The sequence below is a fragment of the Sparus aurata genome, chromosome 9, assembly GCF_900880675.1.
Source record: "Sparus aurata chromosome 9, fSpaAur1.1, whole genome shotgun sequence".
NCBI lineage: Eukaryota > Metazoa > Chordata > Actinopteri > Spariformes > Sparidae > Sparus > Sparus aurata.
The window spans coordinates 9,107,018-9,127,357 of record NC_044195.1 but is presented as its reverse complement, the minus strand read 5'-3'; the positions used below and the strand labels follow the sequence as shown (position 1 = coordinate 9,127,357).

General features: G+C 42.5%; 2 protein-coding genes across 4 annotated transcripts in view; both read right to left on the bottom strand.

Moving 5' to 3' along the window:
- The window catches only part of lats2 (large tumor suppressor kinase 2), a 34,550-nt gene extending 24,803 nt beyond the window's left edge, over positions 1-9,747 (bottom strand). Inside the window, exons 1-2 of the mRNA XM_030428832.1 lie at positions 9,530-9,747; positions 1,586-2,306 (exon numbers count right to left, since the gene is read on the bottom strand). Of these exons, the coding sequence (XP_030284692.1) occupies positions 1,586-1,951 (366 nt within the window). The 5' untranslated portion in view covers positions 1,952-2,306; positions 9,530-9,747. The remainder of the gene's footprint in view (positions 1-1,585; positions 2,307-9,529) is intronic.
- Positions 9,748-11,017: 1,270 nt separating this feature from the next.
- Positions 11,018-19,958, bottom strand: LOC115587457 (uncharacterized). Of its 3 annotated transcripts, none has more exons than XM_030427281.1 (2): positions 19,385-19,958; positions 11,018-16,876 (listed from the first exon to the last, which is right to left on the bottom strand). In XM_030427281.1, the coding sequence occupies exons 1-2, from the start codon at positions 19,692-19,694 to the stop codon at positions 15,597-15,599; spliced, it is 1,590 nt and encodes a 529-aa protein (XP_030283141.1). In that variant the 5' UTR covers positions 19,695-19,958; the 3' UTR covers positions 11,018-15,596. The 3 variants fall into 3 exon arrangements, with proteins under 3 accessions (XP_030283141.1, XP_030283140.1, XP_030283142.1); XM_030427280.1 differs by having other exon boundaries at positions 11,018-16,948; positions 19,385-19,956; XM_030427282.1 differs by lacking the exon at positions 19,385-19,958 and adding an exon at positions 17,869-18,051 and having other exon boundaries at positions 11,018-16,948.
- Between the last annotated feature and the right edge of the window lie 382 nt (positions 19,959-20,340).

The following is a 20,340-nucleotide window of genomic DNA, read 5'->3' as shown; positions in this document are numbered from 1 at the left end:
CACATGACTCCTTCACCCAATGATTTCTGAGACTTATGGGTGAGTGGACAGGAGGCCCTAACTTCCCATGGAAACATTCTACTCTGGAAACGTTCGATGGCGCTCTTGCATTTCTCCAGCGGGACAGTAGGAGTGAACATCGAACAGCCCTGTTGGGAAACCCACCTGATGTTTCGACATTTCAATGCTCAGTTGCATGTTACGTAAACGCAGCGCTGTACACTTGGCAGGGAGGACTTGTATTGTATTGCATCTATGAGTGTACAGCACTCCTGACTGCTTTCATTAAAAATTCCTGACTGAAGGAGGCTGAGCGGCTTCAGACATCTGAGTGAAGTGGCTTTCACAGCAACAGGGCAACACTTGCCAAGACACACACAATAGTAACTTATTCATACACACTACAATATACTCTCTGTCTCTCTGCTTCTTGTCAATGTCTCACATATTCACAGAGCAGGAGTGTAAAATATACTGGCACAATATGCTGCAGTACAAGAATGTGACAAACAGAAATGAATAAACCACAAAGCAACTTTATCTAAACAGTCATGATTCCTAAATGTCACTAATTTTGTTTGTATGGAAATGAAATGAAACTTACCCATCAACACTGAAAGAAGTCTCAACTGCTTCCTGATAATCTTAAAAAGAAATTAAAACCTGAGCCCTATCTCTTACATATGTTGGTGTCTCTGGCACAGCTGCAATAGCTGCAATGTAATCCTTCACCTCTCACAGGCTGAGGCTGTGATTGTAAGTGTCGGACAACATTACGGAAACGATTCCTCCAGAGAGAGACCAACGCAAGGTGAGCTGTTACAGTTGTTGGCTCATCTAGATTGTCAAATCATTTTAAAATACAGCCATGACTGGAAACAAATTCTCTCCTCACACAGCTAAACTCCAATTCTTTCTTCCTGCAACAATAACTCACCTCTCATGAGATTTCAGATCGAGACCTTTCCATTGGTCTAACCTACTGGAACAATTTCGAAACTTTTGCCAAGTATGAATAATTTTCACACCAAAACATGTAAATGTAGAAAAAGAGGTGACTTAGTGAAGTTTTGTTTGTGTTCAACTGAGTCGACATTTGTTGCTTGTCTTGATGAGGAGATTCTCATCAATTCACATTTTCATTCATGTATGTTTTATTGACGTTTAATGGAGATTACGATTTATTTAAAAAAATAACTATTTTTCAATTTTTCCTTTACTATTGTACGAAATTTCACTACATTGTAAATTTTCTGGAAATTCGACTGAGACTGTGCTTTATGGATAAAAGATATGACGACAGGGTTTAAAATCAGGAGAGATTTCTGGTGTACACGGTTGCTTAACCTTGAAAACATTATGGTTAACATCAAGCATTTTCCAAACTTTCAAGACTTTTAAAATAACCTGGTATTAGAACAGCACAGGTATCAAATTATATAAAGTTAATATACTCTAAGTGAAATATCCAAACACGTTTCCAGGCCCAGGACAGGACCACACACTCCTACAGGAAACAGTCAAGATACAAACATGTAAACACACACATACACACACACTCACTCTCTCTCTCTCAGTGGCTTACCTGGTCACAGCCAGCATTGACCAGTTCTTGAAGCATCTGCCTGTTGACCTCCCCAGCGCCCGCAGGGTGTCCTGACCCAGAGGACGGACCCGACTCATTGGCAAATGGCATTAGAGACTTGCGGATTTCCCGCAAGGCATTCTGGTAGTTGTTGAACTTCTGTGGTGGTCGGAGCTGTTGCTGTCGACTGGCTGTGTCTTTCCCACCCTTGCAGTCGGCCCCTCTGCCGCCCTCTGTCCGGGAGCTGCCCCCATGAAGCGCCTGGCTCACCAACTTAGCCGGCTGCTTCAGACCCTCCTTGATCTCCTGAAGTCTCTGGCGTGTGTTGCCCACATACGGGGCAGCTGGGAAAGTCTTGGGCCTCATGGCCTCAGTGCCCAGCGCAGGCACCTACTCTAAAAGGGAAACGCACACAACTGGCACTCCCACCCTACACCCTCCAAAAGATCCCTTTCAAGCTGGCTGACCTAAATAGACAAAGATTCTCCAGGAGCAGATTGGAGGCACAGATGTGGGAGTCCTCCCCTGTGTCCCTTATTTATTTTTCACTCTCTTTGTGTTTGTGATTCCTGCCGATGCTGGTGGGCTGGATGAAGGTGATGTGTGGTACTACAGGCATTCCATGGTGTGGCTTTCAAGGCTCAGGTTCCAGCTTATTCCAGGAAATGCAGCTGGTCACGAGGGCATCACGGAGCCAAACCATGATGCTGCCAATCTTCGCCTGTGGAGGAAGATATGGAGTTAGAGCATGGAGACTGTGGTCATGCATAGTAGGCATGTTTTTCTTCTTTTCTAAAATTAAAGCAAGAGCTGGGCAGTTTACATCTTAAGCACAGGAGAGTTGTTCTTTCAATTAAAAAAACAAGTGGGTGGAAATGATCCAGAATTAGAGGGGACACCATGAGAGGTTGATATCTCAAAGAATCACAGACGTTCTGCTGTGATGGAAGGTAAAAGGATGAGGAATTTTAAATACGTTGGCAATTCAAAGCAAGAATTGCCATGGTATCAGTGCACTGCAGTATGGTATAGATCAAAATACCAAAATAGATGTGTCACACTGTTTAGATTTCATGTAAGCATCATATACAGTGAATAGTTGAGTGGATTTTCACTTTCCACTTAATGCCAATAAGTATTAAAGGTTACTGGGATACAGCAGGCTTTTATGAAGAATAAATGTGCTGAAAAATCGATCCACTTTAGGGTTTCATACCGGTTTTCTGTGGTGTTACATCAGAGGTGGATGACATGCTCAGTTGCCATCAACCTGATAGCATACCCTTAACTTCTATATCAAAAAATTCAAAACAAACTTTCTTGATTTTCAGTAATGTTTACAAAATAAGACAAACATCACATGAAACCAGTTTGAGACCAGTTTAACCTGAGTCAGATTCAGTATTAGTGCCGGTGCATACATAATGTATAATTCAGGAATGCTGGGGGTCATGAAACAACCACCCCCCCCCCCATCAATGCATAGCTGCAGTTGCGAGAATCAGCCCCCGTCACTGCATACTTTTGCTACGTGGTCATTGGTAAACACCCATGTGAGAGCGCAGGGCTCCAGCGTGGGGTCAAAACAAGTCAGCGGCCCTCCCTGCCTCAGCCTCTCTGCCTGTGATGCTCCCCTGTGATCAGACATTTAACACCGTCTGACAGTCTTATCTGCAGGAACATACTCCGAATTCTACCACAACAGCAATACTCTGCCGGGGCAGATGGTATGACGTTTGGAGTGAATGCACATGTTACTGTCAGGAGGCTCACCTGAGGAGCCGCAGTTCAGTGTCAAACACTTATATCTGGAGCGACAGAATGAGATGTGAGGCGTTAGGAAGGTTTTTGCTGCGATCAACACAGTAGAAGATATGACAGGGAGCAATTATATTAAGGATAATAACCACAACATTTGCGTCAAACACTGACCAACTCTGGCACAAGTTACACTTTATATAAATATCTGTGAAAACTGCTGATCGCCACTATTCAGCATCTTTACCATCATCACTCACACTATTAAAAACTGACGATTCAGTGTATCCCACAGCAATTTAATGCTGCCTGGATGGAAAAGATGTCGACCATCCATGGACAATAAAACTCCCCAGTGACAGAAACACAGATGAAAACAAGACTGTGAATCTTCAGCAGCGTTAGGGGCTCTGAGGCTTTACTTAGGGACAGAGATGCTTTGAGCCACATGCTAACGTGCTCCCAATGTTAGCATGCTTATGTTTATGAGCAGCTCGCAAGCGAACAGATATCTTTGTCAGCCAAAGAAGAGAAAGAGAAAATTTCAGTTTGGCTGGCAGGTGATGTCTGAGCTCCAGATACCAACCTGGTTTGTTACTAGGGGTGGTTAATCGGTCCAATTTCCCGATTCGATTACAAATCGATTATCGATTCGATTTTCAATTATTAACGATTATTGATCTTCCATTTAACATCAGTCAGCTGCTGAATTATTTTACTTCTCTTTTGAGTAACACCTCACAGCACCTTCAATATTGTATAGTGTAACTGTAATATCAAAATTATCATTTTTTAATTTGTTTTAAATGTAGTGTTTCACTGTTAAAAGAAAGTTGCCAAGCTCAGCAGCCGGACTCATGTTAGAAGCATTGTTGGTGACGAGAACCAGGGCGTGTTTCTCTATTCCCCACTCGTCTGCCATTGCTTTCAGAAACACACATATTTGCGCTTGTGTGGCTATCATCCATAGCTTTCGTCTGAAGTACGTAGGACATTAGCTTCCATTAACTGCTGACATAATGAGCTGTAACGGTCACACATGAGACTGTAGCTCTGGATGTCCAGGCATCGCAGGTTATTGCTACCCTGTGAGCAGAGTTGAGGGACACTTGCACGGAAAGGTTTGTCTCCTTGTAAAGATTTGGAATCGATTTAAGTGTGAAAAAGCTCTGGGATGGAATAACATATCTTGGCTCCAGACTGTGGACCATGTAGCGGAAGCCAGTAAGAGGAGGACTCCAGTTTGTATTACTATTTCAAAATTATTATTATTTTTTTTTAAATCGATTTTTTGGAAATTTAATAATCGAATCATAATCGTCAATATTATAATCGCGATTAATCAATAATCGATTTTTTTCACCACCCCTATGTGTTACCTTCATGAAAATATTGCCAGAATCAACCTTTTGGCAGGTTTCAACATGGCTGTGCTTTTAAGATCTCGACTGCTATTCAACCATTTTGTAAAGCATGAATCAACCGTTAATTGATCTGGTTGTATTACAAAGAGTCTGACTGGCAGGCAGATTAGTAAAAGAAATGTAGCTGATTATGTGAGCAACTATTATCTTGACACATAACATAACTAATGACTTGACGGCGTTTCCTCCACCAAATCTTCTATATTCAATTTTAGAACACGTTTCATGCTTATACCATTCCAGTGTACTTCAGACAAAGACTAGCTGTGGTCAGTCATTTCAAAAATGTATTTTTAGTCATTTTAACCCATGGCTGTGTTTTCTTCAGCAGCAAGAATTAGCTGACATGAAATACAGAGCTGGTTCATCTTAATTATACCAGCGGCACAATGTATGGGTCAATCAAGAATCTAGTCCAGTGATTTGGATACAATTTTCTCCAGAAACGTATCATTGCTATAGTAACTAACAGTTTAACATTCATTTTGCATTGATTTAAAGGGGGTAGTTTACCTGATGACTGGAAGAAAGTTAAGTATCTTCCTGTTGTAGACCGAATCATCGTAAAGTGGTGCGAACAAAAAAAATCCCATACAGGTAGACATCAGACAATTGATTTGCATCACAGTGACATCGAATTTCTGAACCCAAAGTCATTCAATGTTGGTGGCTGCAAGCTAAATTTAAGACTGGAAATAATGCTCTGTGTAGACACCAAAGGAAATATTCTGCAGCTTAAATCTTTTGGGTTTTTTCTGGGGTCAATTTTGGATGAATTCAGAAACTATATAATTCCAACATTTGAGTGTTTTCCTCCTCTGGTTTGAACCTCTGACAGGCATTTTCCATCTTAGCAAATGACAGCTGAAGCTCATGGATTTTGTGGTATTTAGTGCTATCCACCATGTCAAACTGACATGGGTCATAACATAGACCAACTGAAGAATGGTACTCAGTAGAGCGCATACCTCGACAAAGTTCCTACAGTCCCCTTTAAATTTAATCACTCAAACTTGACAGTCCTGTATTACTCTAAATTTAATACCACACATAACTGATGAACCATGTTGAACTCACTAGATCTCAGATCTGCATCAAACTGTTCTCACTCATAGATAACAGCCAACTAAATATGCTTCATCATTCCCTGAAAAATTAACGAAAATGTCAAAAAAACACCCTATAATGCAATATCAAAGAAACAAGGAAAACATTCCTGGATCTGTCCCTTTACCGGATCAGCACCGAAATTGAATGGGGTCTATTATGAGCTGAAACCCATCCTCCATCCAGACCAACCAACACAGGTGAAGACATAACCTCTGTGTGTCTGTGTTAAGGACCACTGAGAATATCTTTAATGGAAAGCTTTCAAATGGGAATGTGCAGTGGGGGAAAAAAATACTGTTTTATGTGATTTTCGCATTCACTTACCAAGATGTTAAATTCTGTATTTAGATTTTTAAAAAATACTTTCCTATCAATAGTGTGATAATGATCTCAACTATACTGCCCAGAGCTACCTTCCAGGAGATACAGAACAGAACAGGGATCATGGCATTCACACCAAAGGATCCAAACATAAGAAGCTGTTGAACTACACCCGCACCCAGCCCCTCCCTGGCAGACTCTATCCCTTTGGGCCATTTCTAAGAAAGACACAGCCCTCACTGTTTGGACAGATAAAACTTTGTACAGACAAAAACATGTTTTTTGTTGTTTTTTTGTTTTTTTATATTGGTGGGTGGTGGGGTAGGGGCGGGGCCAAGTGTGCCAAGCTGTATGAATGTTGCCCCATCTCTGGGATCTCTTGCCTCCATTCCTGTGATGCTTTAGGCACCATGTCTGACCAATGAGCATTCCATTCCACAAGTAACTACAAGTAAACTCATCGCACAGTTGAATCATGAGACAGACTATGCTGACCAAAATAAATCCCCACCAAAAAAAAGAAGAATTATGGATCATCTCTGTCTGGAAACTGGCTTTAGTGGGGTGTTGGGGCAGGTCTTTTTTTTATTTATTTATTTTTCACCAGAATTAAAATGCGAAAAGGAATTGCAAATCTCAACTCAGACACACAGCCCAAAACACATGGCATTCTTCCATACTTAACCCTAATCTTCATCAATTCGTACCGAAGCCTTATCTCTACTTAGACCTAACCTCTGACTCAGGACCACATTCCAACTGAAATGGGCAGAAACGTTCAGCAAAAATATCCACACTTGATGCCAAGAAATGTACTCTATCTTCAGCAAGTGCTCAAATTCTACTTAGTAAATTAAAAACGTGTGCAAGTGGGTCAAGACGTTATACTTGTTTCAACAATTTTCGCAAAGCAGTCAGGGTTTTCATATGAATGTCCCTTTAACAACTCCTTGAAACAGGGAAACAAGTTAAATAACCTTCAATAAACCAACTGAATGTAAATCATTTTAACCTGCAGTTCCTCAAATGACTAGACATTGACTTCAAGAAAACTCTGACTTCACTCAAGTGAAAGGGAAAAGGGATGCAGGTTTGGGGTTGTGTCTTCTTGGACAGATCTCTGAGCCCATCAAACCAAAATTGTACTGTCTCTCTTTTTTCCCCAATTCCGACAAAATGTTGGGGATGAAATCTGAGGAAATGTGTTCCAAGATCTTGGTCAACCAATATTCAACACAGAATGTTCTATAACATTCACAAATCACAGATCATATCTGACCCTTCCTGGCTGCTGCCAGAAGTTATCAGTCTTGCCCTGATAAAATCTACTCTGCTTGATAGATCTCATGTAGCGTCTCTGCTGTATTCGGGAGATAATGGGCAAGGGGGGAAAGAAATTAGCTTCTTAAAGGGCAACTGTGAAGCTGGTGTAGCGTACAGATATAACGGGCAACTGAGATGAGGGAAAAGCTAGTGGCATGGACTGCAGCTCACATATTCTTTGAGACAACATTAAAAGTTGCAGAAAACTCATTGCCGTTGAGAGAAAGAGCATGTGTCAGTATGAGCAACACACAGAGAGAGAGCTCTCCAGTGTATAGACTAGGATTTCTCCTCATGTGTGAACAGATTTAAAATTAGGAAGAATTTTATAAACATTTCATTCTGAACCCAGCTTAAGAGAAAAGAAGGTAAATCCACCTTCAACGTTTGTACCCTTGTGTATCTTTTTAAAGAAATAAAAGCGCCTTAAATGTGAATATTTTCTGATTTCTTCGTCCTCTAGGTCTGTAAACTGAATATCTTTAGGTTACCAACAAAACAAGACATTTGAGGATGCCATCGTTGGCTTTCAGAAACACAGGTCAACATTTTTGACAATTTTCTGACATATTATCGCCCAAACAGCTAATCAGTTAATCAAGAAAATAATCAACAAACAAAGTAGTCGTTAGTGCAACCCTTAGATTACATCCACGAGCGTCTGTCTCATCCCCAATATCACCACACTTCTTTGCCATCTCTCCACATATTTGGTTTGTTTAGTTTACCTGCTGGTGTACAATAAAACACACAGCACAGCTTAAATGACCACAGCCAACATCTGCCAGCATCTGGCTGGTGATTTCCCACCACAGTCACCCCTGTGGTTCTTTCCTGACAGATGCCTCAGTGCTGCCTGTGACAGAATGAAATCCAGCTGTGGCCTCATACCTGACGGCATACTGTTGCACAACCAGAACATAAGGCCTAATTGTTTAAAAAGCGTGTCCTCTCACATTAGGAAACACAATGTCAGGAACATTAAGTGTCTCCATTAAATTGTGTTAAGATATGATTTGCATAACTTGGGACTGATCAAGATTTTCTGAAGGCACCTTCTCCCTGCTGCCAGGCTGATTCTTAACAAGTCGAACACCTGAACTGATCAGACCAAGATCAGCTTGTAGTAAATGTAGTAAGAGTGTGTCAATCAGAGAGAGAGAGAAGTTGTGTTAGAGCATAGCAGCAGCACACCTGAAAGAAACACATGTTTACATCAGTGCCTAACCATGCAGACTTTTAAGCTTGGATAGAGTGAATTAACCCATTTAAAAACATGATCTGCATACATCCTGGGAACTTTCGTACTTCTAGCCCTATTTATCCCCCCCAAAAAACAAGCCAGGGTTTGTTTGGAGATCTTTATGTCTGTTTGCAGCTTGTTTTTGACCATGTCTATTACAGAGCTGTGCATGAAGTGTTGCTCTACTAAAACATTAAAATGAGTGCAGGGTGTTGTGATATACATCAAATCTACGTACAGCTGGAGAGCTCTTAGGTCCCATTTGCTACAGCTCAGTGGTCCCCAACATGGAGATAGAGGTCCTTCAGTTGGGGTCTGAAGCAAAAACTTTGCATTTCCAGCATAACTAGCCCTAACCCTAGCACACCACCACTGGATACTGTATAAAACAGACTGTTCTGTTGACCCTCCACATTTGTGCCACAGCTTTAAAACCGTTACAAAATGGTGTCTGTGTAGTTTACAGTCTCTGCCTGGGGGCCGTGGACATGAAACCGTTCAGAGAGCCGTGTTTTAACGTCCTGTGGCCTTCACAAGTGTACCCAGGCTGGGGCTGGGGGCTGCGAGGAGCTCCACATTCCTCTGCAGAGAGAACTGAGGTTCCCCTGTTAGACCCGAAGAGGTTCAAAGTGAGAGGAAAGGAACATTCCCTTCTCCATACCCCTCACTTTAACACTCCCGTGACGGAACTTTTTCCTCAGCAACAAGTCGTGGAAATAAATTACAGCACCACTCCCCTCCCCAAAAAAGTGAGTCTCAACTTACCATGTGATAGAAGCAGCAAGAATAACCCAGATTGGAGAGTAAATCCCGTCAAACGACAACTTTTAAAGTTCCTTTCTCGGTTACCGAACGCGTCGACGGAGCTGAGGAGCTCAGTGAAGACGGACGAAGTGGGGAAATATGATGAAATGAGCCTCCATTTTCTCCCCAGACTCCAGCAGGATCAGAAATGCAGCACAAAGTTGGACACTCGCTGCATTGTTAACATTCCACAGGTCACGTGACGGACCGACGCACGTCAGCACGGAGCCAAAGATCGTCTACTGAAACAATGACCCACTCAATGGATCTGTTGTAGTCAGAAACAGCTGCTGATTGGGTTCAGCCCATTTAACCGAACAGACATGTTCCATTAAATGTGATATGGGGATCAGTAAAGTTTAGTTTCATCTAGATTTGATAGAGAGAAGTGCGACTGTAACTGTGCACTTAGGCTATTTATTTGCAAGCTAACATTAGAATGTACATTTTATTCTGTGCTCTTTTTGTTGATATCCAACACTATGCTGACATCTTTAAAACGATTGACATATTTTTCTGGAATCACAACGCTTGAATTCAATTCACGTGTTTGGATGAAGTTTTGTCATCATTCTTCCACTCTTTTTTTTTTTTTTTTATACCTCAGACGACCCAAAGACAGATCCTGGTAAATAAAACAACACAAGGATCCCACAGTCAGTGCACCGGGAACGGATCGATGACATTTACGGGACATTTACAGCCATTGCAAGTAACGTTTTTATGTGATTACACAGCATCTTTTGAATTGGCACGAGTTACGCGAGGCAATCTTGTTAAAATCCTGGGGTAGCAACAACCATTGCCGTCTACCACTGTGGGCACCAACGGCTTACATTCTCGAACTCTACACAGCGACTTTAAAAAACGAAACAGAGTGAGACGTCTTCATATTTCCTCCACTCTGACCGCACATATTCTAGGAGGGGCTTCCTCTAATGCGTTTCTCTCCTTGATACATCAGAAAATATCAGTACATTACTCAGTCACTCCTCTCTGGCCTTGGAAGGAAACTTAACCAATGAGCCAAAGGCCACAAATCAGTGTGAATGCAAATATCGGCCTGTTCTTGATCATTTGTTATCACATGGATACAACTGGGGACAGGGCACATGCACAGTGAAACTTAAGGGGCTCTATGTAACAATGTGTAGGGCTTTAAATGTGTCTTTGTTCATAATATTTTAAGGTGATATGAAAAATGAGACCATCCTTGTCCCTCGGTTGTCTATACAAGCCTGTAGTAGACGATTTATTGAAGTTGTTTAATGCCTGTGGATTTCTTTGTGAAGGCTTTGCAAACATAGAGCAATGACTGGCTTCCAGTACAACACAGAAGTTCCACAGGGCCCGTCTAGATACATATATACACCCACGTAAGTATGTAAAAACAAAACAACAACAACAACAACAACAAAACCTTAGTATTGAGAAAGAATCAAAAAGCTGTTGCATTTCCCAAACTTTAATTCTTAGTCACAGAGGCAATCATGGGGAAAACAGAGGAAAGAAATGAAACCCTTAGAGGTTACACATCTATCTTGGAAGCACATGCACCCATAACAACAAAGGCAAACAGCATGGCAAGACAGGTGTAGTGTGAGGTGCGAGAAAGACAGAGAAAAAACACACAGAACATGGACATTGACTGGTTTGTCTTAACACGTTGCGTTCACCTCAGCATAGAAGCTCCGTGTTTACTTCAGAGCTGGATTAAATGAGAAGGTTACATCCATCATTTGCAGCTTTCTGGAAGGATCATCAACATCAATAACTCTCTTGTAAAAAAAAACAAAAACAAAGGAAACATCATGTTATTTCTGTTAGACCATGACAGAGACTCAACCACCGTTCATCTCACAAAGGGTTTCCCAACACTGGTATTGGGCAGGTCTCATCTGGTTACAATCCTCTAGTATACATATACTTTTGCCTTTTATGCTCTCAGAAGCAGCACTAAGAACATTTGAAAGAAGTCCTGTAAAGTGTAATTCCACACATTTTTCACATTAAAGTGTGTTTACAGGTCTGAGGGAGTACTACACCTGTGTGAAAAAGGTAGCACAAAGCTCTTTGTAGCTCCAAAGGGAGGCTGCATGTAATCTGATACATTTCCTCCAGTGATGTCACTCAGTGACTAAGTTACATAGTGTATATTGTAAGACCCCCCCCCCCCCCCCCCTTTTTGTTAAAGGAAGACAAATGCGTGGAATAAAAATGTATATCTTTGTTCCTGCTGTATCAATTGATCGTGTTTTTAAACCGTCCATAATGAGTCCAACAGGCTTTGAGGAGTGCAATGTTAGACCAGGGGACTGCTTTTTAAAACCTGGAACCTACATTACCCACAATGCAACTTAGCCACTGAGTGACTTCACCGGAGGCAATTTATCAGATTACATGCAGCTTCCTCTACAGCCACAAAAAAGCTTTATACCATGTTTCCCACCCCCCACATACAGCAGTACTCCCACAGACCTGTCATCACGCTTTAACGTGGGAAATCGGTGGAGTTGCCCTTTAAAGGTGCACTATGTAGTTTTGGGGACTACATTTTAATCGGAAGGGAAATATCTTCATTGGCTGATTTTGTTTTCTCAGTGAGCAGTGAACCCAAGAGCATATGAGCACATGACAAATCATAACTGGTCAGGGAAGACACACAGCCTTCCCTGGAGGGGAACATCCAGCGGCCGGAGAACAGAAGGCACATCGCTTTGGGCTGCTGTAGCAGACCTATCTGAACTTCACGCAGCTTATGAAGCAACATGTGCTACCAGAACTGAGCCTGTCTAGTCTCTGTTGTAACAAGATTCCCATCATGTGAAAGACCTTTCCCAATTGATTCTGGATCCTGAGCCAAAAGCACAAACCACTGCCGAAATGTTTAACCCTCCCAAGAGAAACTAATAATCCATATATCATTACTTGATCACATCATTTGGAATTTATGCGCACAAAATGATACATGGGTGATTAATACAAACAACAATTGATGGGAACATCTACTGCACACACAAAACTTAGTCAATTATGATAAGAGATGCTTTGATTTTACATTTGAGTGCTGACTATTTTTGCACATTAAGCTTACTAACCAACCAACCAGAAAGGGTCTAAAGTGTACTGTATGATGTAAAAATAAATATTTGTAGAAAACACAGGCTGATTTGCAACAGCAGTACCAGCTTTACAAACTAAGGCACCAGCAATGCAGGACAACAAAAGACTTGTTTCAGTAAGCAGGGTCTTGTTTTACGCACATAGCTCTTCAATCATCATCAGATGTTTTCTCAAGATACGCTGCAGATCAACAGAGATTCCTCAGTTTAAATGACTATACGTAAGCCCATATCTTAGCTAAATTTGGCAATCTATTAAAAACATCAAAAATGCATTTAAGTGGCTGGGTAATGCTTCATTAAAACAGCCTCCAGCCCTGTACTCTAACAGACACATCTCTGTGGTATGTACTCATGGTCCAAAACAGTTAAAGTCATTTAGAAGAGAACAAACTGAACAGAGGCAACGAGAATTACACAGCCACAAAGTAAATGTACATTCTCTGAATGCTAAAGCGGACACGCTCAGCCGAACAAAGTGTTAATTAAACCTCGTCAACAACACTTCGGTGTCTTTGTGGGGAAAGAAATCTCTGGTGGCCTTTGGGAAAGCTCTGCTTTTATAACACATCTCTTTCAATCACATGTAACGATACTTTGACTCGGTGTGACTGTAGAGAATTGCAGAAGCATGTAGAGGAGAATGGGGCTTGATTTTAGCACACAAACGCCTGACTGTGAAGTTTTCCTTTGAGAACACATTATGAGTCTGTCCTGCTCCCTGCTGTGTGAGAATAATAAAAACATACTTATGGAAGCGGAACCTGGAGACATGGAAAACAGCAGAATGTCTTTTTGAAATCTCTTTTGAAATTTAGGCTTATGTGTCCACATCTACTTTTCAGGCGGACGGGAGGGATTGTGATTTAATATGCCCCAACTTCTGTTTCCAAACTTCACATACATTAGCATGCCCTCGCTGCATGAAAATGACAGCAGAGTAAAGTAGCCAACTAGATGGCTGTGCTGATTCGATGAATATCTACATGGACTCCTCCTCGGGTGACGTATTGTAAACAATGCAATATATGTTGAAGCTACGAACGAGGCAGGTAAGGAGCTTGTGCCAATAAGGAACTATCTTTAATGCAATATCATGCTTCAGTTGAGAAATCATAGGCTATTTCTAGTCTAGTAAGTAAGTACGATTTCGGTAGATCTTGATTAGATTTTTTTCACCCGCCCCTAATCTTAAACTTATGAATGTATGAGATAAGAAGGCATATTGGCAAAACACTGAACTGGAATACTTTAAAAAGTATCCTGCAGACATCTTGAAACACTAGTGTGGCATGGTAAATATTGACATCATTGTTAATTACACAGCCTAGATGGGAACAGCTGAGTGGATCCACCTGGCCTGACATTCGATCAGTTCAGTATTATAGTTAATCCTGACCGGTGGTGAAGTTTTTGTCATTGTTTTTTTGGCCCATTTCTGTCATTTTAACACAGGTTTCTACAGGAAGGGATGTTTATTTTGTGTGAAGTCATTAATAACAGTAAAGCTTCCTGTCATTCCACAACCAAGCAGCAGTAAACCAAGGAACCTAAAAGGAAGGAAGGGCTCATTATGCCACTGAATCTTCCTTTGGGGTCAGACTGCGGTGCCAGTTGTATTGAAGTCTATGGGAGGTGCGTAGAGAAACACACTAAAATGCAACATATCTACATCGTATGACTTCTGATGGAGCAATGTCTCAAAAAAATGAAACACAACACTTCAGAGACACTCCATGATCACACGGCAGGTCCGACTGATTTCCGCTGATGAGACTGGAATTACACTGTGAACAGGAAATTTGAGTAAAAGGTAAAGTAAAGTGTGAAGTGTGTTCTTCCATTTTCCGAAGGCATTTCTTCATCAGAAGTCATACAGTGTAGTTATGTTAGGCTGAAGTGCGTTTCTTCATGCATCTCCCACTGACATCAACACAGCTGTCACCAGTCTGAGCCCCAAAGCGAGATTCAGTGACGTATTGACGCTTCCCTCTTTCTCGTGTTCCTTGCAGTAAACCAGGAAGCTGTTGTTGAAAAGACTCCTGGAAAAGAGTTATTTCTACGAAGTCAGCGAGCACAGCAGATAAATTAACACCAGGCCCTGGCCATATGCTAGTAAAGTTGTTCTGTGGGTGGTAACAGGTAGCTAATCATCCCATAGTGATTGTATTCTATTGTTATAAAATCTAGCTGGCAGGCAAAAACATGTAAAAGTGCCAAAAAAAAAGGGGGGGGTTAGTTTACATCCAGTAATCCCTCAAAGCATTCATTAACCATGATGTGTTTCTATCCTGCACGGTGAGCGGGCAGCAAAAACTCTTATCTGTGTGCTGCTCTAGCATGCATGCTGTTCTTATTTTAACCTGTTTTTATGACTTTGTATTGTTCTTGATTTGTAAGCAGGAAAGCAACAAAACAGCATGTTTAGGGAGTAATCAGTAATGTCAGCTGCTCTAAAAAAAAAAACCCTGCAGACTCCAGCATGGTACAGGATTGGATTAGTGGGAAAGTCGTCTGAACCGCACAGTTTACATACCTCAGTATTTGCAAATGGCTAAAGGTACACTGTAATCACACGGTTGTCATTCAGAGCCCACATTAAAGAAAATAACATCCGTTGCAGGCCTGCCATTCTTTGCCAGCTGAGTTGCATAACTTGATGACATCACATCTTAGCGATGCGGTTTGTGGATTTGAGAGAAGTGCTCTTATCTCCGAGTAAACACCGGCCTAGATAACAGCCAAACACATACACTGGATGTGTACATTGAAGTGGATTTAGGATGAATCAATTTTCTACAGTAACCATGTAGTGTTGACACAGGGAGAACACGGAATAAGGTCCAAAGCAGTAAAGGGAACTTAAGTGCCTGACAGCATTAAGGAGAACTAGGCATGTCTATGAGTCACTCTAGCGGAGCAGCAGAGATGCACAGGTTGTTTAAGGCACAGGCAACTTGTACAATCTTATCAAAGGTGGAGACGTTGGACGTGCGCTCGGAGGCCGTGGTGAAGGGGCTCTCGACGGGGCCTGTGAGCATGGCGTACCTCTGCTTCACCATGGAGAGCACCCTGTCCACATGCCTCTGCACACTCACTGTCTCAGGGGAAGAGTCAGCCGGCGGTGAACCCTCTGAGCCCTCGTACGCCGCTCCTTGGTAACGGCCGGCGATTTTAAACAAGGCTCCTCGAGCAGCCACGGAATCGGCAATGTCAAGGTCCCGGCTTGCCAGCACGACATCGCCCGGGAGGAGCTTGCACAGAAGGCCACAGCCCTCAGCCAGGCTTTTGTCACTGACGTTTCCAAGCACGCCCCTAGAAACGAAGGTGACGACACCTTGTGGAGCCACACCAATTAGATACTTTAACACATTACAACTTGTCCCTGCCCCCTGTGAGCTTGCCGCCACCCGATGCTGCTGCTGCTGGTTGCCCCGGGAAACCGGCTCCTCAAAGGGCACAGTGAAACAGTCGATGATGACAGCGCAGTCGGGGTGGGAGGTGCGCAGAGCTGCTGGCAGGTTTTTCCGGAGCTCGGCTCTAGAGGGCCAGAAGACAGCCGTCGGCACCAGATTGGTAGACATGATACTCACCATCTGGTGCACTGTCCTGGTTACTGTGCCGACTTTCACACCAAAGCGGTAGGCCAGGTCTTGGTTGCGGAGGTCCAGACGGAGTCGCATCAGCGTCAGCAGCAACTGCTGGAACTTGGAGAGCTTGACGTTTTTCATGGAGTCCATGTGAGGTGCCAGCAGCCACATGACTGTCTCCAGGACAAAGTAGTTGGGTAAACCGGTGTAAAATTTTACTTTCTCTGCATCGTTCCTCAAAGAGCTCTCAGAGAGAGACATTTTCTCCACAGACTCCCTGAGGGCCTGGTTCTCCTTCTTCAGGGCTTTCAGGATGTCGTCAAAGTTAACAGGCGCATCAGACGTCTGAGCGAACCTTCCCTTCTTGCAGTCACTCATAGATTCATCATCCTCGTCATCATCTTCATCGGTGCTGAGGGAAGAAGATGTGCTTTCCTCCACTACGGCCTCCTGCTCCTTCTCCGCTGGAGGCTCTTCCTGGCCCCGCTCCCCCACCACAGACCTACCCTGGCCCTGCAGGAACAACAAGGCGTTGGCCGCCTCCACACGTGCCTCCTGCTTGTCCAGGACCTCCAAGGCACCCGGCTCTTTCATCTCTGGGGACAAGGGAGCTGTCGTGAACACAGAAGGAACATAATCTGGCGAACGTGGATTCTTCACCTGTTTACCTGCATGAAGAAGAAAATAATGTAATAAACGGGGGGGGGGGAGATATAAAAATCTGAAAAACAAAGACAACTGACTTGTCTGTTTACGGCACTTCCCCCTAGTCTACTCCAGTCAGTAGGAGTTCAGGACAAATTGATGTGGGCAAGCAGCCATGTTTTTTCCCCTGTGTAAGCTGGTACATTGTCCCACCCAAAAAGAGCAAAGTGAGCAGTCTGATAGCAGCTGAAATAGCAACAGACTTTTAGGAGCTAGTTTTAGGATAAGGATCTGTATAATGAGGGTTCTTGTGGGTGTGGCAACTTAAGGCCTGTTCTGATGGAAAATGAAAGCCCCTTGTTTGAGTTACCATACGCAAGCATGATCTTGCAGCAACGCAATCTTAAAAGTTAACAGCATACTGATGAAACAGGCAGCAGTGTGACACAGAACTAATCACAACAGGACCATGTCATTACAGTAACCCTCACACAACTTCTTATTCTCAGTTACTCTGTTGTGAAGACACTGTCCACTGTCCATGTTACGGACTGCCAGAGCAAAACGTCTGCACAAAAGCTCCTGCACAGCTCCCTCTTCACTTTAAATCAAGACAAATTCAGGGATGCAGGATATATATAGCGCCAGATAAAGTATCTGCCCGATATTGGGAAATGTATATTCTTGGCTGTATGTGGTTATCAGTGACATTACTGTTGATAAATAGAGCCGATAACATGAAGCCAAATTGCGTTCACTGACTTAACAAGCATAGTACAGTCAGTGGTAAGAGGTGGAGGCACACAGCGTCCACCAGGGAGCGGAACATGGTGTTGCTGGTGTGGTCGATGTTTTACAGCTTCCGAGGAAGACAACACGATGGCAATTTACCAAAGATCCTCCAGTGTGGTGTATATCGTATTTCTATTCTGTTTCACCTCACCTCATCTAATTGAGTAGATTTTTATTCTTCTCGTAGTCGATTCCTACCTCACGCTGCTGCTTTCTCTTGTTGTTGGCACACTGTGTTTATTCCCTTGTGCTGCTGCGTCAAACAGGATTTCAAATCAGTAAAGGTACATCTTATCTGAATATTAAGTCATCCATATTTGCTCATTACTTCTTAATCTTTCTTACCCTTTGTGGTAAATAAACTAGGATTGATTAAATTTTTTTTTTTTTTTTTTTTTAAATATAAAAGTGTGAAAACATTGGTTAACATATCGCTATCTGGAGAAGCAGGTAGTTATTGGTTAACGGCGATTTAATCGATATAATACATTCATCGAAAAATACAACAACAACATTTGGGTGCCCAGACCTTCATCAAGTTATAACCTGATCCAAAGTGAAGACAACGATGTGTGGAAGTTGTTTGTTCTTGTGTTACAGATAGGAAATGTAGTATACGTGTAAATAATATATAGTTAGCGGTTGGGTTTGCCAATATTTGGGATGAATATTCGTTTGCAGTAAAAATCAAACTCTTTGTGTCATAATGAACAATCAGTGGTGGTATAAGCTTCACTGTAATGTACTAAGGGACTGTTCCCAAGCACACATTTCAGGTGCTTTGCTTGAATATTTCCATTTACTGCTGCTTTATACTGCCTCTCCCCTATTTGATACATCTAGTAACTAAATGGAACAGCTTTCAGTTACTTGACTTGGGTAATCGCTTTTTTTTTTTTGCTGCTTGATGTTTCATCTTCCTCTCCAGTTTCATACATTTAGTTACTAGTTACTTTGCAGATTCGGATTACTCATCGTTTACAGGCTATTCACTGCGATGTGTTACCAATCAGATAGTGTTGTGGACGTTGTGTGAGAGGATGCTGCATCAGGGCCAGAGTAACAGATTTCTAGGGTTAGGATTATTCCCGATCTGTCAAAAAGAAGTCACAGATTCCACTACGTCTTCTGCCCGAATAAACTGAAAGCAGAACTGGCACTGTCACGGACATTTGGATGAATGACATACAAGTACCTTTTGCATCAAGCTCGATTATCAATTAATCTTTCTACTTTAGTACTCACAGCTGCAAGCACATTTGGTTTTCTCACTTAAAGTAACCGCTTTGAGGTTTTTCGTTGGTCGTCAACGTAAGCTAGGCTACGTTTATGACGTCACTTTGGTTCGGATAACTTCGGAGTCAATTACTGACTAATAAAATAATAATAATTGGAACTGATGATGACCATAACTTGATAGTTAGGAAAACATGCGTAGATGAATCGAAAACATTCGTGGATGAATCGAATGTACCACCCATTGTAATTACGCCGCTGTGCCCACTAAATTACATATTTACTACTAATAATGTACCCATATCAAAACCGAAGGAAACGCGTGTTGAACCTCTAATGAATGTGAAGTTCCAGCAACATTAGTCTGACCCACAACAAACCGTGAGATACTTCTTGTTCCAGCCCTGCTCTGCTCTGCACTCACACAGTACCTGAGATGAAGTGAGTACTACACAGCCGACTGCCGTCGTTCGGCACCCAGCCCTCTCGATTCACAGCAGCTATCCAGCGCTGCTTCCTGTCGGGGTCCCGGGGGAAACGGTAGAAAGATAAGGTGGTGCCCGGTGTCCTTCTGTTCCTACAGCCTGCCACCACACATGTGTGAACCATAGTAAGGCTACGGAGAAGCGTGGAGGTGTGCGCTGCTATTTGTTGGCTGTTTTGACTCCCAAAATGGTGGACGGGCAGTGGGTGGGAGAAAAAAGAAAAAACTGCTGTAGCGTCATCTACGGTCGTTTTCATCCAGCGATTTAATTGGATAACATTAGGGCGACGTCACTGAAATGCGATCCTAACTCACGCGGTGCTGCATCAGACCAGACGGTGTGGAATAAAAGTTGACCAACGCAGATATCGTGAAAACCACTCTAACGTGAAGCGTGTTGGGTTTCAGGAGTCTATACAGAGGAACTTGAGAGGTCACGGCAGCAGAAAACATTAGCATAGCGGTTCGGCTAGCATAACGTAGATGATTAGCTGGATGCTACAACTCGCTGACGTTGCCCTGGTTACCTGGTGATGACAGTGCTGGACCTGAGTGGAGCTAACGACATTACAGATATACATCATGTAGCTTTCAGTCCCAGCAGGCAGCAATGATTCTGCTCATTAACTAAAGCACCAACACAGCTTTAAATGCAATGCAATGCAATGAGGAATGTCAGGGTTTTTTTTTATGTGAAATTTCATCAATTTTGCAGCTGTATAATTACATTAATAAAAAGTGAAATCATTTCTAAGCAGAAGAAAAAGATCTCCATTGCCTAGATTTTTATGCCTACACTACACACACTAAAGTGAATAAACAAAAGTGACCTTAAAGGACGACACAAATTCATACTGTTTTACTTTGCTTATATGTGGCGGACCCTGCCACCTTTCTAGCCTC

Coding starts and splice junctions, on each gene's coding strand:
- LOC115587457 (XM_030427280.1), bottom strand. CDS start 19,694: ATGAAAACGACCGTAGATGACGCTACAGCAGTTTTTTCTTTTTTCTCC. Junction 16,949..19,384: donor TAGTACTCACTTCATCTCAG/GTACTGTGTGAG, acceptor TTCTTCATGCAG/GTAAACAGGTGAAGAATCCA.